This window comes from Gopherus flavomarginatus, chromosome 7 (assembly GCF_025201925.1).
Source record: "Gopherus flavomarginatus isolate rGopFla2 chromosome 7, rGopFla2.mat.asm, whole genome shotgun sequence".
In the NCBI taxonomy this organism is placed as follows: Eukaryota; Metazoa; Chordata; order Testudines; family Testudinidae; genus Gopherus; species Gopherus flavomarginatus.
In genome coordinates this window covers 3,091,310-3,106,839 of record NC_066623.1, presented here as the reverse complement: position 1 = coordinate 3,106,839, position 15,530 = coordinate 3,091,310, and the positions used below count along the sequence as shown (strand labels likewise).

At 45.6% G+C, this 15,530-nt stretch overlaps 1 protein-coding gene across 2 annotated transcripts in view; it reads right to left on the bottom strand.

The window, feature by feature from the left end:
- CLINT1 (clathrin interactor 1) overlaps positions 1–10,543 on the bottom strand; it is a 77,623-nt gene extending 67,080 nt beyond the window's left edge. Inside the window, exon 1 of one of the 2 annotated variants that reach the window (XM_050961293.1) lies at positions 10,242–10,543. In XM_050961293.1, coding sequence (XP_050817250.1) covers positions 10,242–10,282 — 41 coding nt within the window. In that variant the 5' untranslated portion in view covers positions 10,283–10,543. The remainder of the gene's footprint in view (positions 1–10,241) is intronic. The other variant, XM_050961292.1, reaches the window with a different exon arrangement.
- Positions 10,544–15,530: the final 4,987 nt, after the last annotated feature.

The window sequence follows — 15,530 nt, the reverse complement described above, 5'->3', positions numbered from 1 at the left end:
GAAAGTAATTTCTTCAAGCCATCCTAACCACCCTTATCAATACCAGGCAATCAGAGCTACCTTCACTTGTCTATATGAACCATAAGATCTCATTAATATTGAAGGTCAGGTATTTCAAGATCTTAAGCCATAGAAATTGCCATACTGGATCCAACTGAGGTGCAGCCAAGTCCAATACCCGTATAACGGACAGATGCTTCAAATGAAAGTTTTAAGAAACCCTGTAATAGGCAATTATGGAATAACTTGCCAGCAGACAATTCTTCCTTACCTCAGCAGAGGTTGTATAGGCTTTTGCCCAGAAGCATATGGGTTTATTTACTTTCCAAGTTGGCAGAGGGCAGATTCCACTGCTACATTGTGCTTCGTGGAAACTGAGGAATCAGAGTAATTTAGCAAAACAAAACCACACCAAAAGGGTGAAATACAGCTTCCCTGTAGAGGGAAAAAAATAATTCATCTGTTCTAATGATTACCATGATTTACTCAATTTTTTGGGTATTCATGTAAACCAAGTGTCCTGCACTCCAATCTACTTTGTGTAATACATGTATATATTTGTGTGTATATTACTACACCCACTTATCTTCCATTAAAAATATTGCTTCACTTTCTTTGATCTACCTTATTTTCTGGGCAATAATTTACTGGTACATTTTGGATGGAGAAAATATGCTTTGCCACAAAAATAGCAAATGGGCAAAGAGATGCAGAATTTATGGTCGTTCAAAAATAAGTAGTTTATATTGTAATATTAAATTACATGCACTAGTAACTAGAGGGATTCATTTAGAAAGTCAGACGAGTAGGTAGTGACTACTTGAAATTAAGCTGGAACTGTTCTCTTTTTGTTACTAAGCTGTTCATCCAGCCCCACAAGAAACAAGGGCTTTGGGAACGATACTGCCTGTGACAACCGTGCTTAGCAGACACAGTTACACTCTGTGCTTGTATGCATCATATAGCTTCACAATGATTTTTCTTCTCAATCCCAACACTACATTCCTCTTCTCTCTCTCAGAAGGACTGGTAAGAGCAGAGAGGAAAAGTACATACAAGGACAGAGACAGTAACAATCGCCTTGCTTGTAATAAGGATACAAAATGCTCACTGTTAAAGCAGTTATCACCAGGAGGTTTCATAAAGCAGCAATGGAAGGATAACTCATGCAGTGAGGGTTAACTGTCCCTTACATACAGTGATCAAAATGGTCCTTGCTCTAGAGATCTTACTTATGCAGAACAAAATAAATCTTAAATATAAGGTAAAATGAAATGACCCTGGAGCTAGAGGGGAGTTTACAGAAAGGTCAGACAGCAGTAGATAAGTACTAGACTGTTATTTACCCTTCAGCTGGATAGATCATGTGATAGATCATTTACCATAATACTGGCAATTACTAAGCCAATGAGCAATAACTTAGTCATGGAAGGGCTGCATACTCTGGGTGGATAAATCCATAAACCAAAAAGAAAACTGCCTGTAAACAAGCTCAACAATTACAGACATAAGGAAAAATTGCTGAAAGTAGTTAAGTGAGGTGATTTAAATCACACAGTGGGGTAATAGTAAGTAAGGCCTTACTGACATCTTGGTCAAATATCAGCAAAAAAATACAAGCAACAGGGAATTGGAAGTGAAATATAAGCCATATAACTGTAGAGTAAACTATTGATAGGCAATATTATTTAATCACTCAACATGGTGCAAACTTAACTTGGGCTGATACACAAGCACATTCAACTAGGCACCAGGGACTCCAGAGTACTATCCTTCATTACCACTGTCTCACGTACAGAGCTGAGCACTTAATACTAGCGCAAACTGGGACATACACACTTGCTCTGCATATCAAAACACAGAAGTTACCTAAATGCATATATTTGGCAGGACAGTAATAGTGAAATATGTTTCCATAAATATCCCACTTGACGTAGAACCTACACTGATATGGAACTATGCACTGTCACATGGGAGTAGAGCTATATATATGCATTTACCTCTACATCCAACAGCGAGGTGGCATGTTGAAGTGTTGTGTAGGTGACATATTCACTCTGGGGAGGGGTATGGTCAAGTTTCAACTATGAAAGCTCCAAAGCAATTCTATGATGTCCTCCGAGACTGATTATGTAACTACAGGATCAGAACCCGGGGGGGGGGGGGGGGGGAGGGGAAGGAAGAGATCTATACAAGGGCAGGGAATTCAGAATTCAAGATCTCCCTCACCGCTTTAATCAATCTGTATGTCCAAGTATCTTCAAAACACAAGCAGAGTAGTGACCAATCATCTGGCTACCAATCTTCTGTACTGTTAACTCATACATCTAAACTGTAACCCAAATGAAAACAGTCTGAAAACTTTTGGATCATCCCATGCTCATTACATTCATATTTTTCAGCGTGACACCTACTTTGTCTGGGCCATTCCTGGTTTTAGATAGTCCAAACCTCTTATTTCAAGATTACTTTCTCCTTGTAGGAGAATGTTAATTTTTAAATTGATAAAATATCAGCTTGTCTAACATTTTGTACTATTATCAATTCATTTCTCACTCCAGAAGCCACAGGCATTCAGGAGATAACAGAAGCTTGGAGAAGCAAAATAATGAAACGCTGCAGAAAGTGAAACCCCTGGCTATAAAGTCAACAGATTGAGATCTGATTGTTGTGTGTCAACCTTGGACCTATTGTAAGTAGGATGGAGGAAACAAGTTATCAATGTGTTCTAAAAGCCTGTGATGGGAGCTTCTTAGACAATACACAAAGTTACAATGACATGTTATATTTATGCATCAGCTTCTATTCTCCTACCGGATCCTAAACTGTTTTGCAAACTACAGAAACACAAACACATAGGAATCGTGTCCACACTACTTTAAATGCAGCCACTTCAGGGAAAAACACATTTGTTGTTTAAACAGGGCATAGCAACAATATGCAAATAATTCATTCAGGACAGTAAATTAAGAATACTGCATCCAACTGAAAGCAGAAGAGGGATTCAGGTAGTCGTAACATACGTACAATTACTGGTACCTAAATTAGAATTTGGCAAGGATACTAGAGCTAACATTTCCATTCCTTTGAAAAGTACCAAAGGATCTTAAGAACATAGGAACAGCCAGACTGGGTCAGACCAAAGGTCCATCTAGCCCAGTAGCCTGTCTTCCAACAGTGGCCAATGCCAGGTGCCCCAGAAGGAATGAACAGAACAAGGAATCAAGTGATCCACCCCGTGTCACTCATTCCCAGCTTCGTGCAAACAGAGGCTAGGAACACCATCCCTGTCCACTCTGGCTAACAGCCATTGATGGGCCTATCCTCCATGAATTTATCTAGTTCTGTTTTGAACTCTTTCATAGTCTTGGTTTCACAACATCCTCTGGCAAAGAGTCCCACAGGTTGACTATGTGTTGTGTGAAGAAATACTTCCTGTTTGTTTTAAACCTGCTGCTATTAATTTCATTTGGTGACTTCTAGTTTGTGTTAGATTAATAACGGGGGAGGGTGAAGGGGTTGGACTGTCTTGTTTTAAACTTTCTTTTATAAGCTTCCCTGGAAAAACCTTTTAAAGAATATGAAGCATTGCACAAAACAAAACTGAAAAAAGGAAATTGCAAGATACATAATTACAAAATATTCAGTCCCCATAGTTAAAACGTGCCAACATCAAGGTCTAAAATGTATGTTTCACCCAACAGACCACGGCCAGGTTCCCACTACAAACTTCTGTCATGGGTGTGATCAGGTGTGACTTGACTGAAATAGCTATGCTGGCAAAAACCCCTATTGTAGACACAATTATATGAACAAAATTGTGCTTTTGATGGCATAGGTGATTTTACTTGTAGGGGTTGGGCTTAAACAAACAAGGCCAACAAAAGCACTGATTTGCTGGTATCAGCTGCCTCTACACTAGGCTTGAACAGTATAACAGCACAGCTATACTGGCAATGCACTACTACAGTAGACCTTGACCTAAGTTTCTGGCAGCACAGCCCTCCATAACATTCTGCCAGGGCACTGGTTCAGCAATGACTCAGAGGGGAGGGTGCCACCTGAATCATCAAGATCACATCATGCAACACCCTAGATTTTTCTTGGGCAGGAAGAAGAGAGCTCTGCCATTTAAATACTGAGCAGAATCAACCCTGTTTGGTGGTAGGACAGTGAACAAGATGACAGCTCAATGCAGTAGGGCTGCAGTCAAAGAGTTTATAGTTTTGTTTAAAATATTACCTAGTTTTTAAAAAAATAAACTAACTTCCAAATGACAAACTCACAGAATCAAAGGTTTAATCTGTTCCAATGTTAATTTACTTACAAGTTAACAACAACTAAAAAATGGCAATTTATTACAAAAAAGATGAGAAAATTCAAGTCAGAGGCCTGCAAGCAGTATTAAGCTATGCAGACAGACAGTTCCTCATACTAATACCACACATTTGAGGAATACTTGTACAGACTGTGATATTTAGTAGCCTATGTTTTAAATTACTTCTGAACATCTCTGTGAAAAATATGCTAAATTAAAGACAGCAGCGATAAAATTAAAGGTACAAAATCCCTTCCATATGTATAGCAACAAACCTACATTATCCATTTGGTTTAGGCCCAAAACTATTTTCAACTGGCCAGTAAAGACAAGGCATGAAATTATTATTCATGTACAACTACTCAAACCCATAAATTTAACAAGAAAAAAGTGTGAAGACTACTAAAAGGTTATATTAATAGCTAAAAATACTCAGGTCACACAGTGGAAACTGGCATAGCGTCTTCCCAAAATTTAAAAGGGATATGATCAGGTAATTAAAATAAAAAATTACAATTTTATTCAACATAAAAATCTCACAAAACTTCAGTTAAAATAAAAATATTTTCATGAAACTGAAGTAATCAAGAAAAATTTTGTTTGGATTTAAATATTCCTCTGTAGTGTTTGGTTTGCAGCAACCACCACCACCTGGGTCCCAATCAGCAATTTATTATGCATGGGTCCCTGCACCAACATGGAGCCAAGTGAATGGGGTTATGTGTGGGCACAAGGATCTACCCACATTAACAAACTGCAGGATCAATGCCTTGGAATGGAAGTTCTCTAAGGACAGGACCAAGTTTTTGTTATATGTATAAACATGCCTCGCACAATGGGAAGTTGATCTCGTTTTGGACATCTAGATACTACTGCAAAGTGATGCTAGTGCAGGTAAATCAAAAAGTAAAACTGAGTTGTCTAGTTTCTGTCTAAACTGAGGGAAGCACATAAAGTAAACACCTTAAAATGTTAATTATAAACTAGGATCTTTATTTACACTTTTCATAATCTAAACAACTATTCTGTCATCTCTTGTCATGCCCAGTCTAGTCTCAGATTATAAACTCTCTGGGCAGAGAACATGTTTTATACCTCTTCTGGAATTCATCTAGCACATGCAGATGTTAACAACAACAAAATAAAAAAAAAGTCGTAATAGTAGTAACTTAAAAACAAATGATTACTAACTCCACAATGTCTTTTTTAGAGAATGAGAGCCTAGAAAGTCTAGAAGTGGTTCTCCAGTTTGACATCTGATATGACTGATCAAGGAGATCTCTAAGCCAGCAAAAGCCAAAGTGAAGGACACAGGTCATCGTGGTGTGGATCACAACCCAAAGAATAGACATAAATGATTGAATGGAAGCCTTTTTTTGTTATCAAGCTATTTCCAACACAAACCTTTTGTATGAAATTATAATAGATCAGTAAGTTATAACAGTAAATAGGCCAAAATCAGCTTTATGTAGAACCAAGGTCTAGGAGATAAAGTAAGCAAAAGCCTTCAAATCAAAGTTTCCAGAACTGTGTTTTCAAGTTACTTGCACACATTTCAAGCCACTTCCTTATTTAAATCCCATTCTCCCTCTTCAGAGGAAGAAAGTGTTACTCTTCTTAAAATTCAACACTGTAGAAAGAGGGTTTTCTGAATGACTGATTTTTAATAATTAAAGAGAGTGGAGAAGCTACTATAATTGTCAAAGCCAGTGGATATGGCACTAGACATGAATAAGGAGATTGAGTTCTATTCCCAGCTCTTTCACTAAATATCTCAGCTTCCTTCCCCATCTAGAGGAGGATAATGATACTTATCCTTCTTTGTAAAGTACTTGAAGATCTATGGATGTAAAACACAAGACTTATTCTATACAGCACCTAGCACAATAGAGTCTTGATCATGGCTGAGGGTTTTGGATGCTACTGCAACAACAATGCTTTCAAGTTAAAAGTAATTTGCAGAAGACCAGCTTCCTCACATGGGTAATATTAGATCACTAAAACCGAAAAGTATTTTAAAATCATTTATTTTTCACCTTTTGAACTATTTCTGCATTTCACTAAGGTTGAAAAAGTTTCACTTTCTGAAATTCATTTGGCACATTGCAATGTTGGAGTTTAAAAGAAATACTAAAAATTAAATGAAACATTCAATTTTTAAATGTAAAGAAAGTCTATATTAATGTTTAGTAAAGTAAGTGTGTATGTATATTTGTTTATAACAAAACCTATGCAAACAAAAACTAATCTGTGTCTGAACTCCCTGACAACGTCCTTTTAAAACCTGGAATTCAAGATTGGCACAGGAACACTAGAAACTAAAGGCAACAAAACCTGACATACCACTTTTTCTATCTATCAAAACTAGTGTCCGCCTTTGACAAGAGTCAATTACTGTCATAAAAAGGAGGCTCAGCAGAGAAAAGGTAAACAACTTCCTCAGAAAAAGTCTGACACCCTGCATTTTTTAAATGTCAACTTTGTTTCCTGTCCTAGAAAAGTCTCAGTTGTGTACTGAGTTAGGGTGCACCAGGAAGCAAAATGAATACTTAACCAGTGTCAATATGAAGCTGCTGTTCCTCTTCAGCTGGCTGTTTCTAAAGCAGGATGGTTAAAAACTGTTCAGACAAACTAGAGTAACTGAAGATTAAATCAAATAAGAGTCTCATGTTTTGAAGCAGATTTTTAAATTTTAAGGTCATAAGTGACTATTAGATCACATAGTCTAACCTCCTGTACAGCACAGGCTATAGAATTTCATCCAGTTACTCCTGTACTGAAGCTGATAGATCATACAAAGTTGCAACAAGTTTACCATTAAATAAAAACTGCATTCTCTGATGCAGACACATTTTGGGTGAAATTCTCAGCCTTTTCTCCAACACAACAAATAAGGAATGGCAGAGAAACACACTAAGTGATAACTCATGTCGTGCTACATTCTTCAAAACGAGACAAAGGTGATGGTCATGATGATAGTAACCAAGGCAGCCGTACTAGGGACAGAATTTCTCATGTGCAGCATGTAACTATGCAAATACCTGAGTCTACATGTTAGGCTGCCCTAAGGCAGCTTACATCAACCTAATTCTGTAAGCATCTACATGAAAATGTAGCTCCCACCAACATAACTCACCTACTATATCAACTTAATTCCACCTCCAGAAGAGACATACCACTCAGGTCAATGTAATCAGGTCGACACAGCATCAGTGTAGACACAGCGTTGCCTACATTAACTCTTGCTGCCTGTCAGAAGCCATCCCACACTGCCCCATACTGACAGTTAAATCACTGCAAGGACTCCCTGTGAGAACATGACACAAGGACCATAGTGTGGACATGCAAAACCAATTTAACTACTGTAGTGGCTGTACGTCGATGTAACTTAAACCAGCTTCATTTTGTAGTGTAGAAATGCCCTCAACTATCTGGATTTTTTTATTTTTCTTTTTAACTAAGGTCCTCACAAAAGGAGCATTTTGTTTCCCGGATTTCCTTTTCCCCACTCACTCCACCTCTGGCCAAGCAGTTGAGAGTCAGTTATATCCACAGTAGCGATAAGGTGCAGTATGTGCATTCGGGGGGTGGCAAAAAACTTGAGAGAAGAGGGGATGAACCTTTGCAAGTATTCTGAGGATTTCTTCCAGTACACATGATGAGAGCTGTAAGAGGGACAAGAGCCAAGACAGGACATGGGGGGGGGGGGGAGAGGGCAGATGAGGCTGTGAGAGGGGCAGAAGCCATAACGGGACACATGGGGGGGGCAGATGAGGCTGTGAGAGGGGCAGCAGCCATGACGGGACACACGGGGGGGGTGGGGGGGTGCAGCAGATGAGGCTGTGAGAGGGGCAGCAACCATGACGGGACACACGGGGGGGGGGGGGTGGGGGGGGTGCAGCAGATGAGGCTGTGAGAGGGGCAGCAACCATGACGGGACACACGGGGGGGTGGGGGGGTGCGGCAGATGAGGCTGTGAGAGGGGCAGCAACCATGACGGGACACACGGGGGGGGGCAGATGAGGCTGTGAGAGGGACAGCAGCCATGACGGGACACACGGGGGGGGGCAGATGAGGCTGTGAGAGGGACAGCAGCCATGACGGGACACACGGGGGGGGGGGTCAGCAGCCATGACGGGACACACGGGGGGGGGGAAAATGAGGCTGTGAGAGGGGCAGCAGCCATGACGGGACACACGGGGGGGGCCATGAGGTTGGGGGAGGCAGCAGCCATGACGGGACACACGGGGTGGGGGGCAGATAAGGCTGTGAGAGGGGCAGCAGCCATGACGGGACACACGGGGTGGGGGGCAGATAAGGCTGTGAGGGGGGCAGCAGCCATGACGGGACACACGGGGTGGGGGGCAGATAAGGCTGTGAGGGGGGCAGCAGCCATGACGGGACACACGGGGTGGGGGGCAGATAAGGCTGTGAGGGGGGCAGCAGCCATGACGGGGCACACGGGGGGGAGGCAGATGAGGTTGGGGGGGCAGCAGCCATGACGGGACACACGGGGGGGAGGCAGATGAGGTTGGGGGGGCAGCAGCCATGACGGGACACACGGGGGGGAGCAGATAAGGCTGTGAGAGGGGCAGCAGCCATGACGGGACACACGGGGGGGGGCAGATAAGGCTGTGAGAGGGGCAGCAGCCATGACGGGACACACGGGGGGGGGCAGATGAGGTTGGGGGGGCAGCAGCCATGACGGGACACACGGGGGGGGAGCAGATGAGGCTGTGAGAGGGACAGCAGCCATGACGGGGCACACGGGGGGGGGGGGAAGATGAGGCTGTGAGGGGGGCAGCAGCCATGACGGGACACACGGGGTGGGGGGCAGATAAGGCTGTGAGGGGGGCAGCAGCCATGACGGGACACACGGGGGGGGCAGATGAGGTTGGGGGGGCAGCAGCCATGACGGGACACACGGGGTGGGGGGCAGATAAGGCTGTGAGAGGGGCAGCAGCCATGACGGGACACACGGGGTGGGGGGCAGATAAGGCTGTGAGGGGGGCAGCAGCCATGACGGGACACACGGGGTGGGGGGCAGATAAGGCTGTGAGGGGGGCAGCAGCCATGACGGGACACACGGGGTGGGGGGCAGATAAGGCTGTGAGGGGGGCAGCAGCCATGACGGGGCACACGGGGGGGAGGCAGATGAGGTTGGGGGGGCAGCAGCCATGACGGGACACACGGGGGGGGGCAGATAAGGCTGTGAGGGGGGCAGCAGCCATGACGGGACACACGGGGGGGGGGGCAGCAGCCATGACGGGACACACGGGGGGGGGGGGCAGCAGCCATGACGGGACACACGGGGGGGGGGGGCAGCAGCCATGACGGGACACACGGGGGGGGGGGGCAGCAGCCATGACGGGACACACGGGGGGGGGGGGCAGCAGCCATGACGGGACACACGGGGGGGGGGGGGCAGCAGCCATGACGGGACACACGGGGGGGGGGGGCAGCAGCCATGACGGGACACACGGGGGGGGGGGGCAGCAGCCATGACGGGACACACGGGGGGGGGGGGCAGCAGCCATGACGGGACACACGGGGGGGGGGGGGCAGCAGCCATGACGGGACACACGGGGGGGGGGGGGGCAGCAGCCATGACGGGACACACGGGGGGGGGGGGCAGCAGCCATGACGGGACACACGGGGGGGGGGGGCAGCAGCCATGACGGGACACACGGGGGGTAGTGAGGTAGAAGAGGCTGTCACGAGGTATGGGGTCAGAAGCCATAACGGGGGAGTCAGCTGAAGTAGGCGTGAGGGCAGCACGAGGACATAGCTTGACACGAGGGGCGGGGGGCGCCCGCCAGCTCACCGGGGGGCGGGGCAGCGGCCATGTTGGAGGGCAGGAAGGGCCTAGTGGGGGGTAAGCGCGCGGCCGCAGGCCAGGACCCCGACACCCCATAATACTCACGCCTTGTCCACCAGCTCCCGGACTTTCCACATATTGAGCATGGCGGCGGTGGCACAGAGCGCTCCGCGGCCAAAGTCCCCTCCTCCGCCGCCGCCCGGAGCCCCGCTCGCCGCTCCCCAGGCCCCCGCCGCCGAGGCACCGACCGGCCAGACCCGCCTCGGCTCGCCGCCTCCTCACCCCACAGCTCAACGGCACCCACGGACGCGGCGCGGCCCGGCCCGGCCCAGCCTCCGGAAGCTGACGGCACGTGCCCGCAAGGCCTGCTGGGACTTGTAGTCCACTCCCGGGCGGGGAGCGTTCACAGCCGCTCTCGGCCTTAGCCCTCGCAAGGCATGCTGGGGGAGGTATGCCTCTTTGCCCCGCGAAGCTTGCTGGGAGTTGTAGTCCTCGTGAGGTAATCGGAAGAACTTCGGGAGTTCCTCGCAAGTTATTCTGGGAAGGGTAGCCTGTCTCCTTGGGGGGTGTAGTGTCCTCAGAGGGCAGGCGGTGGGGTGTCTGCAGACAGTGCTGGGGAGCTGCAGCGTCGGGGCCCCCTCAGAGCACACCTCTCCCCCCAGTGGCCCCGGAGTCCTCCCATGGACTAGGCTTGGCACAACTCGATTTTTTAATATATTTTTGAAAATAACGTTCACAGATAATATCGAGGTATTTTTCAACGTTCTTAAAAATTATTTGTATCTGTTTAATTTTTCACAGTTGTGGGAAACTAAGGGCTGGGGGTGGGGTGGAGGAGGGGCGTCCGACAATAATTATTCAATGAAAAGACTTCAGAAAGCCAAAGAACTGTTATGAGCCAAATCAGCTGGGAGGGAGAATTTAATCGGAAAATAAAATGTGATTGATTCCTGCAAATCATGAAAAAGCAGCTTGCTAGATGCTCAAAAAACCGAATCAAATAAAAAGACCATGCAGGTAAAAAAAACCCCAACAACCTGGTTTAGAGGGGAAAGGAAAGCAGCTATACAAATTATATATGTATTTTACAATTGGAAAGGTGGGTAAAGGTGACGAGTCAAGCCTCATTGTCCTGGGTGCTCAACACACACAAATTAACATTGTCCCTGCCCCCAGAGTGCCTGCAATCTGATTTAAATCAAGTTGCAACAAGTGATTGCAAATCTGGGGTAGAGATGACAAGATCATGAGGTTCCATAGGCTGACTACGTGCACTACTTGACAGCTCATTTAACTGCACAACAGGTTTTTAGGGCGGGAAGGAAAACAAAATACCCTATTTTAGTGAATATCCATCAACGTTTGAAAGTGAATAAATGGGGATTTTGGGGACAAAATAAAATGGAGACACAGCCTTGAATAACAAGGAAATACACTGAAGAACATTTTTGGAGGAATGGCCATGGAAAATAAATATTTTGCTTCAATATTATGGTCTGAGTGTGCAGTGGGGACAATTGGCTAGTGTGCTGTTCTAATTAATTACCACAGCAGTCAAACTTAAAATGTTTATAACAGTCTGAAAGGTTTTTTTTAAAATGCTGAGCACCTGCACCATTCATTAACTTCATTTGGCATGGTGGGTGCTCAGAATCTTTGAAAATCAAGTTGTAGGTGTATTAAGACAGGAACTGAAAAATACTGAGGAACTCCAAATTAGTAGGCCCCTTTGAAAATGTTGGGTTACGGTCAGACCACAAACCACTGTTACATATCAGATGAGCAACCAGGTAGTCTGCTGCCCCATCTCACTAGTTACAACATGGCCTTTGCCTTTCATCCTACTTATGTGTATTTAATAGGTTCTCCTGAAACACCTGCACAGATTAATTTCTTCTTTTAGAGAAGAAGTGGGCAAACTACAGCCCGTGGGCCCATGCTGCCCAGCTCTTGAGCTCCCGGCCGGGGAGGCTAGCCCCCGGGCCCTCCCCTACTGTTCCCCCACCCTCGCAGCCTCAGCTCGCCTTGCAGCCAGCGCTCTGGGCCCCACTACATAGTTAAGACTAAATTGTGACACTTATATTGGAGTGCATTGCTTCATCATACTAGAGGCAACATTAGGAAGCATGAGAAAGCAGGCTACTTCCTAGAGTTCTCTATTTGTACCGGAGTGGGGAAAGCCATCTGTCACACACCTTTAAAGGATGCATCCCATACATCTCCTCCCGTGTGGAACTCGCTGGCATGTAGATGGGCTGGAGACATGGTTTTTGTCTACTTGCTATGGCTTTTCTAGTCAGTTGTTCCCATTGGTAACAACTAAACATCAGCCCCTCAACTGTCCTGAGCCCAGGGGCTGCTTGTGTGGCTGGCCTTTACTCTCTCCCCTGACAAAAAGAACAGGTGGCTGGGTAGGGGAATCATAATATAATTTTCAAAGGACTTGTGAATTTTTAAACAACTGCATTAAATGGTCAATGACATGTCATGGCACAATTTTAGAAAGATTCCATTTAGATACAAATCTGCTCATACAGCAGGTTTTCTATAATTCTCCTCTCTCTTCATTATTAAACATAATGTATTCCTGAGACACATGAGCCACTTCTCCTCCGAGGTGGTTGAGATCATCTGAGTTGACCTAGCTTCTCTGCTCCTAAATTCCAGTTTTGTCTGGGTGGGTAAGGTGAGAACAAAGGATGTGCAAAGCAGATGGAGGCGGTCATAGCAGTGGGCAGGGAAGAGGATTTTCCTGGCTGCATTTTATATTAGATGAGTGAGGCAAGAAGTACGGAGATTGGAAAGGAGGAGGTTGCATTAATCAGGGTGAGAAGTGATCAGAACTTGCACCAGGAGCTTAGCACTGAGAATGGGTAGATGCTGGAGGTGTAGAGGAATAATTGGCAAGATTTAGCAATAGCAGCAATGTGAGGAGGAGGAAAGAGAAGATGAAAATGATACATAGGTCGTGGATCTGTGGAACAGGAAGGGGAGTGGAATCACTGACAGTAATGGAGAAGTGGTAAAGGAGAGGGGGTTAGGAGTAAAATGGGGCATTCAGTTGTTGCTATGTTGAGTTTGTAGCAGGACATCCAGATTGACATTTCGGAAAGGGGTCAGAAGATCAAGACCGAAAGGACAGGGAAAGGCAGGATAAAGCACATGCACATTTGGAGCTAGTATAAGTTCATCTGCATATCGTACATGCAGAAGCTTTGTCTCCACTACTCACAAATATGCAAATCAATTAAAGGAAACTAAAGGAGGAGGAATCATACATTAAGGCCGCCCCAACAGAATATTAACTTGCTTAAAGTACTTATCAAGAAAGTGTTGCAAGATTTATCTTCATATTTTATTTGTCTGTGCTAGGGTATTGAGCAGTTATCATAACAACTCCCTTGTGATATAATGACAGCTATGGGGCCAGGGCAGTGATTCCATAGATAAGATTGTCAGGAAGTTCTCATTCTAAACTCAGAGTTTCTATCTATCTATCTATCTATCTATCTATCTATCTATCTATCTATCTATCCCCAGACACCCCCTCTATCTATCTATCTATCTATCTATCTATCTATCTATCTATCTATCTATCCATCTATCCCCAGACACCCCCTCTATCTATCTATCTATCTATCTATCTATCTATCTATCTATCTATCTATCATATGAAATTTTGGCATGCTTAGTCTTATGCCAGAGGAGAATTTTTCTTTAGAAAGCTTGAGGTCAATTGGATGTTCCTTTGTCAAGCTATGGTACTATATTTCATTCAAGAAAACTGCAGAAAATGTAAATGAACATTTGCCTTACCTATGCCCCACATACATCTCTGTACGTCAGCCTTTTATTTTAATTGTCCCCACAAAGCAAACCAGATAGCACGTGAAAAATCTGTTGCAACTTAATGCTCAAGTAATGACTTGTAAGCCTTTAAAACTTACTTGTTCTTGAATGAATCTATGAACAGAAATGGGTGTGGTGGCAAAAATGGGATGATATGGTTATATCTGTATCCAACTTTTCCACTTTCTGAAGTCTATCTATGTATCTGTCTGTCTGTCCATCTGTCTAGGTGCTTATATGTCCCCCATCACAATAGCATCTAAGGATATGTCTACACTACGGGATTATTCCGATTTTACAGAAACTGGTTTTTGGAAACAGATTGTATAAAGTCAAGTGCACGCGGCCACGCTAAGCACATTAATTCAGCGGTGTGTGTCCATGTACTGAGGCTAGCGTCGATTTCCGGAGCGTTGCACTGTGGGTAGCTATCCCATAGTTCCTGCAGTCTCCCCCGCCCATTGGAATTCTGGGCTGAGATCTCAATGCATGATAGGGCAAAAACAGTGTCACAGGTGATTCTGGGTAAATGTCGTCAGTCAATCCTCCCTCCGTGAAAGCAATGGCAGACAATCATTTTGCACCCTTTTCCCTGGATTGCCCAGGCAGATGCCATAGCACGGCAACCATGGAGACCGTTCAGCCTTATTTCACTGTCACCGTATATCTAGTGGATATTGCTAACAGACCGCCGTACTGCAGTGCTACACAGCAGCATCCCCTTGTGTGTTGCAAGTTAGCAAAGACGGTTACCAGCCCTATTGTACCCTCTTCTGCTTTGCAAGTTGACAATGACGGTTACCAGTTATACTGTACCATCTGCTGTTGTCGTGGGTGCTCCTGGACGGCCTTGGTGAGGTCGGTCAAGGGCGCATGGACAAAAATGGGAATGACTCCCCAGGTTATTCTCTTCTTTAAGTTTTGTCTAATGGAGAGTCTGTCCTGCCTAGAATATGAGGCAAGCCTACTAAAGAACCAGAGAGGCAAAGGCCACTCTGAGTCAGAGCCCCAGACATATCGCAGAAATGATGAGCTGCATGCCATTCTAGGGGGTGCCCCTGCAACACCACCACCCATTGCTTCCCTCCTCCCCCACCCCTCCTGGGCTACCGTGGCAGTTATCCCCCCATTTGTGTGATGAAGTAATAAAGAATGCATGAATAAGAAACAACACTGACTTTATTGCTTCTGCAAGCAGAGATCAAAGGGGGGAGGGGAGGGCAGCCTCCAGCTGCTATGATATTCCAGGCAGGAGTGAATCTCCATTAGACAAATCTTAAAGAAGAGAATGACCTGGGAGTCATTCCCATTTTTGCCCAGGTGTCCCCGACCGACCTCACTGAGGCCAGCCAGGAGCACACACGGGATGACGATGATGGCTATCAGTCCTACTGTACTGTCTACATCCGCAAGGGAAGGGAAGGGAAGGGGATGCTGCTGTGTAGCGCTGCAGCACCATGTCTGCCAGCAGCATCCAGTCAGGGCCGGCTTTAGGAAGTGCGGGGCCCAATTCGAACATTTTCGGCGGGGCCCTGGCAGGGATGA